The sequence below is a fragment of the Belonocnema kinseyi genome, chromosome 10 (assembly GCF_010883055.1).
Source record: "Belonocnema kinseyi isolate 2016_QV_RU_SX_M_011 chromosome 10, B_treatae_v1, whole genome shotgun sequence".
NCBI lineage: Eukaryota > Metazoa > Arthropoda > Insecta > Hymenoptera > Cynipidae > Belonocnema > Belonocnema kinseyi.
The window spans coordinates 114,914,950-114,928,545 of record NC_046666.1 but is presented as its reverse complement, the minus strand read 5'-3'; the positions used below and the strand labels follow the sequence as shown (position 1 = coordinate 114,928,545).

The 13,596-nt window shown below is 32.9% G+C and overlaps 1 protein-coding gene across 1 annotated transcript in view; it reads right to left on the bottom strand.

Annotated features, from left to right (window-relative positions):
• Positions 1–244: 244 nt before the first annotated feature.
• The window catches only part of LOC117181323 (G protein-coupled receptor kinase 1), a 268,557-nt gene continuing 255,205 nt past the window's right edge, over positions 245–13,596 (bottom strand). Inside the window, exon 16 of the mRNA XM_033373882.1 lies at positions 245–1,319. Within this exon, the coding sequence (XP_033229773.1) occupies positions 1,158–1,319 (162 nt within the window). The 3' untranslated portion in view covers positions 245–1,157. The remainder of the gene's footprint in view (positions 1,320–13,596) is intronic.

Below are 13,596 nucleotides of genomic sequence, written 5' to 3'. Positions count from 1 at the left end.
TAATTCGTGATCGTTGAAAAGGAAGCAGTTACAACCGTAAGATATGGATTTACATTGACTAAATGTATTAGCTTAATAAGGACACAGCTATGCGTTGATTAGAATGATGTTTGGTACCCACTCATTCATGATTTCACAGTCGAAATGTTAGCTATAAAACAATGTGGCACACTTGTGTATGGTCTTTAAAAGTGGACAGTTTTCAAACTTGAATGATTTTCAATCAACTAACTACCTTTGGTAATAATGCTGAAACCAAGAATATCATGTTTATTTTTTGGTCTACAACATAATTTTTGTGCCATATTGAATCGATTTTCAATTGCTTCTGTTTCACACATAATAAGAATTTGTTGGTAAGAACATATAATCGTAGATATTAATTTTTTTTAAATTAAGGGAAATACATTTCACCGTGGTCATGGTAATAATTTATTGCCCAAATAAAAATGGCATATCTGTTGCAAGACATATAACAAATGTAACTTTAATTACTAAAAAAAAATTTTTCACGTTATAAAAACTAGAATTTGCCCGTTAGTAAAACAGTAATATAATAAGTAGCAAATAAGGTTTTATTCTCGAGTAGTATAAAACCACTTTGTATTAGTAAATAAATTAAGGAAAAAAATAAAGAGTAAAAAGAAAAATTCGGACTATTAGACATTTTCGTAATTATAGTATGCTTACGGTACATGTTGTTGCGCTTGTTTGTGAATGTAATGCACTTTGATGTGAATGATGACCATATTTGTGATTCAAAATCGCTAATTACTATGTCATGATTTACACTTCTAACGTATAAATATAACGACATCACGCTACATGAATCCTATGTGCCGAGTTTAGATGGTTTGAAATGACCCATTTACTCGCATGATTTGATGCGACTCTATTCGCTAAAGTTTCTATACTGCCGCGTTACGCTATTCGCCGTGTGGAAGAGTACGAGTACTTTAGGGTTCTCGGGACATCGTAAAATAAAAAGGATCGAAGATGAACGATAAAAGAGCTTTGAGGGGAAGCCCATGATTTATCAGTACCAATAGGTGCCACTTATTGCACTATTTTCCTTAGTATAAAAAAATTTGCTGCTGCTATCGCTGCTGCGAGGCAGTGAGACTGGAGTATGACGAGGAAAAACACGGCCGAAATGACTAGTTTCCATTTGTTGATCGCTGCGATGGAGGTATAACGACTTCGCGTTCAGTCCCATAAATTTTTCCAGCTTTCCTTGCCATGCTACCAAGCATTTCCATTGAATTTTTGTGGGCCATTCTCAAAGATAATGCCCATTCTTTTAGACTGATCTCATCTTCCTGAAAAGAATATTGGTGTTCTAATTAGCTGCTTCAAGTAGTCAACGGATTATATATTTTTATCCAAGCTGTCCAGCTGATCAATTTAAAAATATTAATTAGAAACATGAATCTTGTTGGTAATTATATATTGTAGATATAATAAATTGTATATAAATAAATCTTTAAACAATCCGAACATCATTTCGCACGTATATTCAAAACGAAGACTTAAACGTCGGTTCCAAATCATGCATTTAAGTTGAAATAAGAAAAGACAGAATTCATTTTAACTGGGCAGACAGTCCATGCTAAATTCACAGAATCATTTTGAAAAAAATTGTAAATGTTTTCAGTTTTTGCGAATCTTTCAGTTTTCAAGATGATAAAAAAATTTAATTGTCTTTTAAAATATTTCTATCCGGTTAGTACAGCGTGGTTGAGGACTATACGCTTTTTTAAATTTTCTTCCCTTTAACTAAGTTTAGAGAAAGGAACAAGGAATTCTACATTATTTTCAACTAATTCGACTTAAAAAACACTTATAACTGTTTTCCTAATTTACTAACTATCGCATTAATTCAATACAATAATTAGGCCAGAAATACTGACTATTCTGACATTTGCGCCTACGTGAATTATTATTGACCAATAGAAGTACGCATGAAGTCAGTGTAATGGTTACGGATAAAGTTGGCCCAATTACAGGTCCTTTTTATCATAGGATGTTTCCCCTTTTCTGAAAACCTATATACTAGCTCATAATCCTGCCACTGCGAAACCCCATCCGAGTCACAGGAAGCTTCGCGAAGTGAACATTATAAATTTTCATCTTGGTTTTCTGAAGTAAAGTGAACATTTGAGTACATATTTTAATAGATTATGACACATTTTAGTACACCGCGGCAGCAGCTTTACTTTAATAATTAATAATATTTGAAATAAAAGAATTTCAAATTGTGCATATGCGTATCTGTGTGAATTGCAAATATTTGTCCGTCACTTATCAGTTTTTTCTTACTAGAGATCGGGTTGCGGATAGAGGTTCCTAGTACCAAGGGTTTCTCCTGAATATGGTTACAATAATTAAAAAGCGGTCGCGGATAATTGTCCAAGGGTAATCACGAAGAAATGTACCGCCAAGCGGAGGCGTAATAACCGTTCCGAAAGCTGAATAACACCTGGGTGAGATGTCTCGAACGGTGATTCTGTGATACTCTAGCTTCTCGTGGGTACAACAATACGGACCAGCCGAATCTCAAAACTTTTAGGTGGACGAATCGAATCAATGACGACCTGCTAGGGTGCTACTATACCAGCATGACCCCTGAATGGCGAGGTTACATGGTATGCCTGCATGCTCTATGGTGCGAAAAACAACCAGGGCTCTCGTACTTTTTGTATCAACGTCTGTGAAACCATTCTAAACAACCCCAGATAAGGGGGGTGGTAAGCGGAGTGCTTACTCTACAGCATGCAGAACAAACCAGGCAAAAAAGAAAGAGAGCCGACACTTCAGCATCCGTAGAAACATCAAAATAACATAAGTTGAATTTGAAACCTTCAAATCTGCATTTTGTACCCAAATAATTGAATTTTCAAACAAAAAATGATTAATTTTCAAACCAAAAAGACAAGTTTTTAACAAAATAAATTTTTCATTTTAAATTTTCACCTCGAAACCGTCGTTGGATTTTTGTAATATGTGAATTTTTTGCGTCCATGGAACCTAACCTTAAAAATTTATGAATAGGTTTTTCCAAATTCAAGATGGCGGCTTGAAGTCGAAAATTTTTTGCTTACTTTGATATTTTTCAATGAAACAATTTTTTGATGATGAACGTTTACCAAAATGGGTATAACATTTTTTTTGGTTCGCTGATTACAAACCCGTTATCCGATTTCACAAATTCAGGATGAGGGATCCAATATGGCGGACTAAAATGTCCAAAAATGTTCAATTTTCATGAAAGTTGGTATAGGGTTTTTTTTTGGGTTTCTGATTACGAATCCATGATCAGGTTTTAGAAATTCAATGTGGCGGATCCAATATATCGTCCAAAATATTCGAAAATAGTTCAATATTCATGAAATCTGATATACAGGGATTTTCGGGTCGCTGATTATTTTGTCAAATAAAATACAACAGTTTATTGGTTAAGTTACATTTTTGTTTGTAAATTTTATCTTCCTGATATAGATAATTCCGGATTCGTAATCACCGACACAAAAAACCGTGTGTACCGACTTTCATAAAAATTGAACAATTTTCGAAAATTTTTGCCGCCATTATGGACCCGACATCTTGAATTCATGAAATCTGGGGACAGATTTGTGATTAGCGATCCAAAAAAAAACCTGTATACCGATTTTGGAAAACATTCATAATCGAAAAATGGTTCAGTCTATGCTGAACTTCGTAGACTTCTCTCTAAAATACTTCGACCTCCTCTGGTTTAGGTGGGTGTTCGACAGCAACTGGAGGGTCTTGGAAGAGTCGAGATGGGTCAGAGAGAAACTGTTAATTTTCTCTGACCCACCTCTCCCTCCGCTCTAGACTTCTCTTAGCGTCAAATAGTATACGTATTCTCTCAACAATATGCTGCCTGATGGTCAGCAGCTTTGACTTGTTAAGTGTGTGATAACGGGTCCGGAGTTCGCGCGCGAACTTTCGAACCTTGGCGGTAAAATTCCTGCCAGATGTGATGTAGTCAGTCACACACTGAATGCGGGACGCGTACTGTCTTGCCCAGCTTATCTTTATGGCAAGTTGATGCATTAGTCTTTTGGTTTTATGATCAACCGTTGGTTTTGTTTTACGGTTCGCATCGGCTAAAGCTCTTGCTGCATTATACATAAAACATTTAACAGTCTAGAGGTCGGATTCTTCAGAAAAATGTCTACGAAGCTCGTCATCCATTTCAACCAGATCTTTAGGCTTGAGAGAAACCTGGGTATTGATGTTTCTTTGGGTCATAAAGCATCGCTTTTCCTCTATCGGATGCCTGCCCACAGTTGGTCTTAGTGTCGCCTTTCTTTCTCTGTTGCCAGTTTGTTCTGGCTGTTGTAGATTAGGCGTTCCGCTTACATAGCCCTTATTTGGAGTACTTCAGCATGGTTTCGCGGTCGGAATTGTTAGCCGACCATATATATGGTACATGTATCGAAATAATGAGGTGACAACGTTTTACCTATGTTTTTATATAAATACATTTTAGATGGACTCCTAGTGCATTTGGCGAAAAAATGTTCTGAGGTGAAACCGTTCAGCATTTATCTGCAGTATTGCCTACCTAGTTCGAGTATATATCACCGGCGCAACTGTCGACATACTTTCAGATACGGCCTGCACGTTGACGCCTCTATCGTATATAAGTAAAATCACAAGCATACTGCAAACTTTCCTGCCTCGGCGATTTGACAACACTGCATTCACTGTCAGTGAATCGGCCGGTTCCTTTCGCCGGGCGACATTTGGAAACTGACAAATGGTAAAGATCAATCATAAATGTAAAAGTTTGAAAATGGTTTGATTTTTATAAAACTAAGTCTATATACATTTTCGGGCCGCTAAATTCGAATTTGGTTTTGGAATTTAAAAATTCAAAATAGCCAATACCGAAATTTCAAAATCATTGAATTTTCATGAAATTGTAAAAAATGCATTCTGTTGTTTAACATACATGGTTTTAATTATATATAAAAATTCGTAAATTTGGTAAAAAAGTGAACCAATAGGATAAGAATTTATAGTTTGTTAAAAATGTCTATTTTTGGTTTCAAATTGAACTATTCATTTTGTTAGAACTTCGTTTATTGTTTGTGGAAAATTCAACAATTTTGTGGTAAACGTACTTTTTTGTTAAAAATTCATATTTTTTATTTACACTCAAACTATACATTTGAAAATGTAACCATTTTGTTTGAAAATTCTTTTTTCTTAAATTAGTTTTTTTTATTCGAAAAAGTAATTTATTCCACTTTTGATGAAGTCAGATCGTCTGAGAATGTGTTATTGGTCGTACGGTCCAATAAAAATAATGGTGGATTCAGTTGCCCATGAATAACCTAAATAACCTAAATTAAATAATTTAAACAGATTTAAACAGAATAATTAACTAATAATTAATTAATTAATAATAATTAAATAATTTAAACATATAAACTGGCATAGAATTTTTAAAAACCGTTTAATGAAAAAAGTTGTCGATTTTTTTTTAATTTACCTGTAGTGACATTACTTAAGCCATCCAAGACATTGCAATCTTTCGTTATTTTCTAAGAGAAAATATATAATTTTTGAGTGAACCAAAATTAGTTATTTTTTATTATTAAAGGTTACAATATATAAATAACCGTGATTTGAAAATTGTCCTTTAAAACATAAGAATTGAAACATTAAAGTTCAGAAGCTTCAAAACAGCTATTTTACTACATGAAAAGAATAATAACCGAACCAAGATGTTTTGATTTGGAAGGACAAACAGGGACTAACAAATACATTAGAAATAAAGTCAGTGTTCTATGAGTAATTAATAAAGGCTGATATTAAAATGTCGTCCAAAATGAAAAGTGCGCCAAAGCAACTTGTATTTAAAACTTTCAATTAATTTTTTTTAAGTTTATATATAAATTTTTTATAAAATAGTTTAATCAGATTTATATAAAAAAAACATTTTTCACGGTTAAAAATTCACTTCTCTTGTCTAAAAATAATCTTTTTGGTTTGAAAATTCGTTTTTTCGGCTTGAAAATTTGAATCTTTGGTTTAAAATGCAACTACTTAATTTTTTGGGTGGATAAGATTGGTATTTAATGTATCGATAACGATTAAATTTAGTTGTTTTATCTGAACAGTGTCGTAGGTTACAAAAAGCTCGCGAATTTACCCCTATATGGCACTTTGTAACGTTAGAGCAGACCCTCAGAATGTCACGTAATATGTGGACAATCCGTCGTAAATATTCGAGGTGTTATTCTCCACGAAAGACATTTTCTTCACTTTTTTATTTAACGAACATTTAAGCAATAATAAGCAATAGGCTGCTGAAGTAATCTTTCATTTTGCAAAGATTCTTCTCTAAACTTTTTCCTTTTGTTGAAAAATACGTATTAAGATCCTAAAAATTTAATTAATTTAGAATTAATGCACATACAGCTTGGTTATCGGAGCTTAAAAAAAAGGTTCCGAAAATTTCTTGCGTGTAGAGTTTTTAAATTTTCTTGAGTTTTAATTTTATTTTATATTCCTGGAGGTCAGAAAAATCTTCTTAATTTTTTGGGGATTTCAGTCAGTCATTCTTTTTTTTTAATAATTCCTAATTAATTCACTACCGTTTTCAGACAATTTTTTAATGCGTTTGAAAATAGAAAAATAATTTTTCGGATAATTGAGAACTTTCCAGCAACACCAATGCACTAGGAAAAAATTGACAAGGCTCATGAGTCAAAATTAGAAATAGAGCAAATGTTTAAAATTTTGATTTTGGCCTTTAGTGAAATCATTTTTCTAACTTGTGGTTTGAAGATTTATCAGAGCATATATGGACTTTTTGAACATAAAAATACACTATAAAAATCCACAAGACCTTTGAGTAAAAGTAAGATTTACCGCAATTTTTCAAAATTTGTAATTTGGTATTTAATAAGATCAATTTTTTCACTTGTGACTTAAAATTTCTTGTGCGTGTCTGGAGTTTTTGGTCTCAGAAATATACCAGAGAAAATGCATAAGGCCCAGGAGTAGAAATTAGCAGAAAAATGCTTCATCCACAAGTTATAACAATTATTTCATTAAATACCCAAATAAACTTTTTTTTAATTTGCTGTATTTCCAATTGCAACTCCTAGGTCTTGGCGATTTTTTTCCTAGTGGATTTTTGTCACTCGAAATTTTTGAAGTACCCCGAAAAATTATTTTCCTATCTACAAACTTTATTATTTTTTCCGAAAACAGGGGCGAATTAAATAAGAATTATTTCTAAGTAAAAATTATTAAAACCTGCAACAAATCTTGAAGGCTTTTCTGAGCTTCAGTTATGTAAAAGAATTAAGACGCAAGAAAAGTTTAAAACTCTGCGAACAAGAAAATTCATAAATCTTTGTTTCGAGCACACTTAATCGAGATGCACTAAATTACAAAAGTGTTTTTTTTCAACCCACCCTAATGAGGAATTAGAGAAGAATAATTTATTTAGCTCGCCGTAAGAAGCAATAGATATAAATGAATAAGTTCCGATTTATGACGAATTTAAAAAGTGCTAGTAATATCGAAAATGATTTGAGAAAGTATGGCAGGTCACAATTCAACCCTGGGTACCTGTATACGCTCTCGCGCCCCGACCTCTTCAAGGTACTTCTGTTTTCATTTTATCAACTTAAGCCTTAATAAAAACAGACTCATTTTCAAACCAAAATATTTAAGCTATCAACTAAACAAGATAAATGATTATCAAGCATAATTGGAATAGTGAAATTTGCAGTTTAAACATTTATTTTAAAATGAATTCGAACGAATTTTCAACAGGATAGTAGAATGTGCGACCAAATGAATGCATTTTTTACTGAAATGACAAGTCCTTAAACACCAAAATATATCTAAAAAAAAAAATAATAATTTACCAAACAGTTGTATTTTCAACCAGAACTATTAATTTTCTACCCAAGAAGATTACTTTTGATCAAAATACATGAATTTTCACAACAATATTTAAAAATAAGGAAGTTCCAACCAGATATTTAAATTTTCAACTAAAGAAATGAATTTTCAACTTGACATGGAACATGGAAAAGTTAAATTTTCGGTAAAAAAATCTGTTTTCATTAAGAAGTGAAAATATGTTTATTTAATTCTAAATTTGGAAAAAATTCTAGTAAGTTTAAGATATATATTTAGAATTTTGGAAATATTATTATTAATTAATATTAAATTAATATTCATAATTTAAAACATATTACATTTTTTTAAGCAGCTTTTTTCAGTTTGAAGGATTTTCAAAAAATTTTAAGAAAAATTCGAGTTTCGAGATAATAAAAAAATTTGCATGAGATTTCTGGAAAAATTGATAACGATTTTTAAAAATCAATTTTCAAGAGAATATTACTAAAGATTTTGGAACACACTGTGAGGTATATAAAAATGTTTTTAACTTCAAATTATTCAAAATTATATAATTTGAAAAATTTATAAATTTAAAAAAAGAACCACGTGGGGGGAGGGGTTGTTGTTTATAATTCCTGAACAATTTATCACTTTTTTCCCAAGTTTAAGCGCGCACAGGGCGTAGTATTATTTTCAAAATTAAAACATTATAGAAACAATGCAATTTATCTTAGTTTTTCACATGTTCGAGTATGAACATACGGACCTGCCGAGGAGAAGGGTATCTAGAAATGGGAGTGAGCGTGGCTTGTATTCGGAGGTATGTACACTAGGGTGGTTCCAAAATGCTTTGAAATTTTTTTTTCTTTTTAGAGGGCAAGTCCCACCGCCCTCGTGTTCCCATTTTCGGAGAAATAAAATCTGTATTTTTTCAAAAAAAACTGCCACCAGGTAGTTCAAAATCCTATTTATTCAACATGGAGAAATTTTTAATGTTTAAAAAATTGAGCTCATCTTACAGGGTTTCATCGAAATATGCCAAGTTTTTTTAAGAGTTCAAGAGGAGTGTCTACGAAATAGAACAATACTATTAACTTTCATTTCCAACCCACCTCCGCCCTCTCCGTAGCGTCCCAAATATAACAATTTGAATATTTACCATGACTTTTTAAACAATTTTATATTGTTTAAACAATTGTAAATTATAAAAACAATTATTTATTCCTCAAAAATTAAAAAAATAATCGTATTTTCTGATTAAAATGTTCTTTTTCGTCATTGTTTGGAGTAGTACATTTTTCTAAAAACACGATGTAATTATTTAAACAATGGATTATTTTTTATTTTCAGAATTTCTAAAAATTGAGCCAGATATGTCCACTTTCTTTTAAATTGATATCCTATGCTGCTTTTTCTTGAAACATTACATAATTTTGATACATTTCTTCTGATATTTAACAAATCTCTATTTGTTTGAATCATTTTTATTTGCTCGAGCAGTTATTTTTCGATAACTAATCAAATAAAATGAAATAGAAGACATGCGATTAATTACGATTTTATAAGTATTTTTGGAAAAGTAATTATTTAAAAAAATTATATTTGTTTAAACCAGTAAAAAGTGGTAAATATATTTTTTCTATGTACTGTCAGAAACATAATTGTATTGGCTCTACTTTAATGCATTTTTTTATTTATTGAAAAAAACTGCTTGAGTAAATAAAGATTGTTTAAAGAAATACTGCAAGCAGTATGTACAAACATACCTACAAAAACTTGCAAGCAATGACAAACAATTACACAGCCACACGAAAAAAAAGTGTGCGGATCTGGTAACAAGACACACGTATTCCTATGGATTTTGGGGCGCTGAATTCAAATTCGTTATCAAAAATCACCCATCACGTCATGGTTGAGCCATAACCTCAAAAAATGACGAAAAATCATCCACTGAGGCAAATAAATTTCAAAATAATGCCAGTGATGCGAATTTTCACTTCAAAAAAATGTCGACAACTGTGAAGGATCAACCCTTGCCTGATATCAACTTATTTAACATAACTTTACCCAACAGAACCTGACCTGACCTAACCTGAATTAACAGAAATTTATTGAACTACACGTAAAGCTCTGGAAGCATATTTTCCCAGTAGCAAATGTGTGCTACATCGAATGGGTCAACTCGAGCCTAACCTCACGAAACACAATTAAACTGATTGTGTTGTCCCGTTGTGTTTGCGGTACCGTTTCATTCAGCTTCGACTTAAACTACATAGAGGTTTAACCTATCCTAACCTAACAAAACCTGATCTAACCTAACCGAATAAAATTCAACCACACGTTTAGCTATGTAAGCGTACGGTTCTCAGTCTTAATTGCTCTTGTGACTGTGCACACATTAATGTACGAAATGTTATTTTTATTTTTGACGTTGAACCCTTTGACGGAATTCATGTAAAAGTAGCCGTCCTTCGCAATAACGGGGTTTTTCCATATGGTTGGTGTAGAGTACTTGCGGTACTCTTCGTTGTTTGAATTTTTTAGACGAAACAACATAAGTCTGCAGGAATTTCAAATGACGTGAGGAACCCATTTTGTTTCTTGGTGCAGCAATTTACGGTCAAAACACTTTTCGTAAAGACTTTTCACTTCCTCGTTGATTGATTTTCACAAATTGCTCACTTCATATTTACTGCAAATGTAATAGAATGAATCTGAGCTATTCTTGCAGGCATGCGATTGAGAAATGCTCGCGGTTTTTTTCCTTGTAGCATGAGACTCCACACCAACCAAGTGATCCATTGATGAAGAGATACGGTTGCATGATAACGACGTCGGAGAGCCCGCTTTCCCACCCTGACCAGACGCCGATACTAGGGTTTTTTCCTGTATCGTAATAACACTTTTTACCTATGTCTGCCATGACGGCATGAACGCCGTTTACCCAGGGACAATGTGGATCCGTTGCCCACCGTCACCACATGGAGATGCCCTGGTTACAGACACAGATGAATAATGCTAGCAACAAGCGGTTACGAAACTCCAGAAATTTACTGCTAATAATGTCAAAATATGAAAGTACGCAAGAACAGGGTTGCCAGCGTAATCGGTTAGGTCAGGTTTTGTTAGGTTAGGATAGGTTAAACCTCTATGTAGGTTAAGCCGAAGCTGAATGAAACGGTACATCTCTTAACAAATTTATTTAAAGTTGTCAGCAAACATTTCAGACCCTGGAAAATGACACTGTAGTTTAAATATTAAATTTAAAAAAACTTTTTAGATAAATAATCATTTAATTATGATTTAAAAAAATTATTTTTAGAGAATATTCGAATAACTATTCAACTATAAAGTTTTTTAAATTTTGTATTTTTACTACAGTGCAAATTTCAAGGAAAAAATGTTACTTTCACAGACATAATTTCTTATGGTAACAGAAAAATGCATTAATTAACCTTATTTCTGTTACACAAAGAAACTGTTTGTAAGGTTTTAAATGAAACAATGTTTAAATAAATATACGTCTCTAAAAATTAAATTTAAAATAGCTATTGGACTGCAATGTTTTGACAACTCTTAAAAAATTTCTTTATAAGTTTGTTATCAAATGTTTCTAATACATTTCAATTGTACTCAGAGAAAAATTTTTTTTATGAATACTGTGAGCTATATTAATTGATATTCATGAAAATAAATAAAATTTAGATTTTAAAACAAAGAATTGACATAATTTCACAACTAAAACATTAAACAAAAAATAATAATTTCAATTGTAAAAATTCGTAACTACAAGACAGTATGTACTTTTTACAGATTTCACAAAACTCACGAATAAAGACAACTATTATGTGCTGAAATGTTTGAATGAATTCAATTGTTTTCAAGTCACCTAAGCCTAAAGCCAACAATGTACATTTAAAATTTCTACAACATTTTTTTTATGGTCAATACAATCCCCCAGTGATTATCAACTAATTATTATTTCTAATAATATTATCTTTGAATAATTTTTGAAACTTTCACTTTTGTCTGGAATTTTCGACAACTATAACAATAAAAAATAATAGAAACAAATTTTAATCACCACATTAACGCAGTGGGAATTGGCAGCTAATGAAAATTTGATATTTATATTGGAATTGTTGAAGAACCTACGTATATTTACTATGATATTCCCAAACTTGTGGGGCACCGTTCATCGCCCCTTGTCTTGGGTTTCGGAACGTGCGAAATTTCAATTGCAGTCCATAGTCAGGGAGGCTTTTGACGACTTGAAGGCCACATTGCCACCTCAGGTTGCCCACCTGCGTTTTCAAGTGCCCAAATTTCTATTCCACGATGGCGACGAAATTATACTCATCTCTTATAATTCGGTCGCCACTAACACTTCTGTATGTACTAATAGGTCCTCGAGATTACTCTTTTTCAAAGGGTCAAAAAAGTCTCCTGATTACAAATATCTTGGGTAGGTTTCTTAAATCTGGCTCAACTTGTGTTTAAACAATTTTTTTTAAACAATAGCTTTTAATAGCCCATGTGGAAAATGCCCTGCTGAGACCTCTTAGGATGGTGGCCCCCGGCGGGGGCCCGCATGGATGTTCCACGCGTGGAAATTCTACGAGAGCTTATGAGGACCGCTTTTTCATCGAGTTTCAACTTATCTGTTTAGCGCAGTGGTTAGCACTCCTGACTGCTAGGCGATAGATTTAGGGATAGATTATGTGGGTTCGATACCCTGTACCGTTAGCAATTTTATTTGTAACATAATTTGTAAAAATGTAATATATGTATTCACTCTAAACATGACTGTTAATATCTGCAGACAAAATACTCGCAATCAATTAATATTTATTTTTTAAATAACTTTTTTGTCATATGGTTAGAGTATAGCAGTACGATCCTAGTTAGCACTGACGCAGTACTGCCACCCATGATGTATTTCCTTACGGAATAGTAGTGTGCTGGTAGCGATATCCAGTGCTGGCCCAACACTGACAGCCCAGTACAAAATAGTGTTATCATCCCAGAGATATGCCAGTACAGGTGCCAGCACTGGCCAAGAAGAAAACAAAGAGGGCTTTCATGGTGGCAACCATGAGGGATCCATGAGGGAAGCCCTTGTTGAGCCCCTATGGATTAGCATGTCGTTTCCATAAGGAATCACGTCTGGATTGCCTTCATGGATTCTACAAGGCATGAGGGAAATGAGAGAAATCCATGTGGACCCTGACGGGGGCCCTCTCTATTTTTCCACATGGGAGTGAGGATCAGGCACCGAAAAAGCTATCCAGGCTACTCATATTGTTTACGGTAAAATTAACAATATAAAATAACGTTAATCGATTATTACTTGAATATTGCCATGTGTATAGGGGGACGTACATTTATAAAAAAATACATTGTTTATAAGGCCGTGAATAATCAATTCTGGTTGTTGAGGATCATTCCTTATTTCAATTTTTATAAACAATTTAGCAAGAGAGGTGATAAAGAATAAATCTTGTTATTAAAAACTTTGCAGGGTGCAAACTTCATTTTCATCATTTTCAGATTTTTTGGAACAATTTTTTTAATATATATATGTATATGTATATTTAATTAAAAAATTTGTCATAAGGACAACCGCAGGATTTCGCCGGGAGCGGGTGCTAATCTGAAAAATTGCACCCGCTTCCAGCGAAATCGCGGTAAAATTTC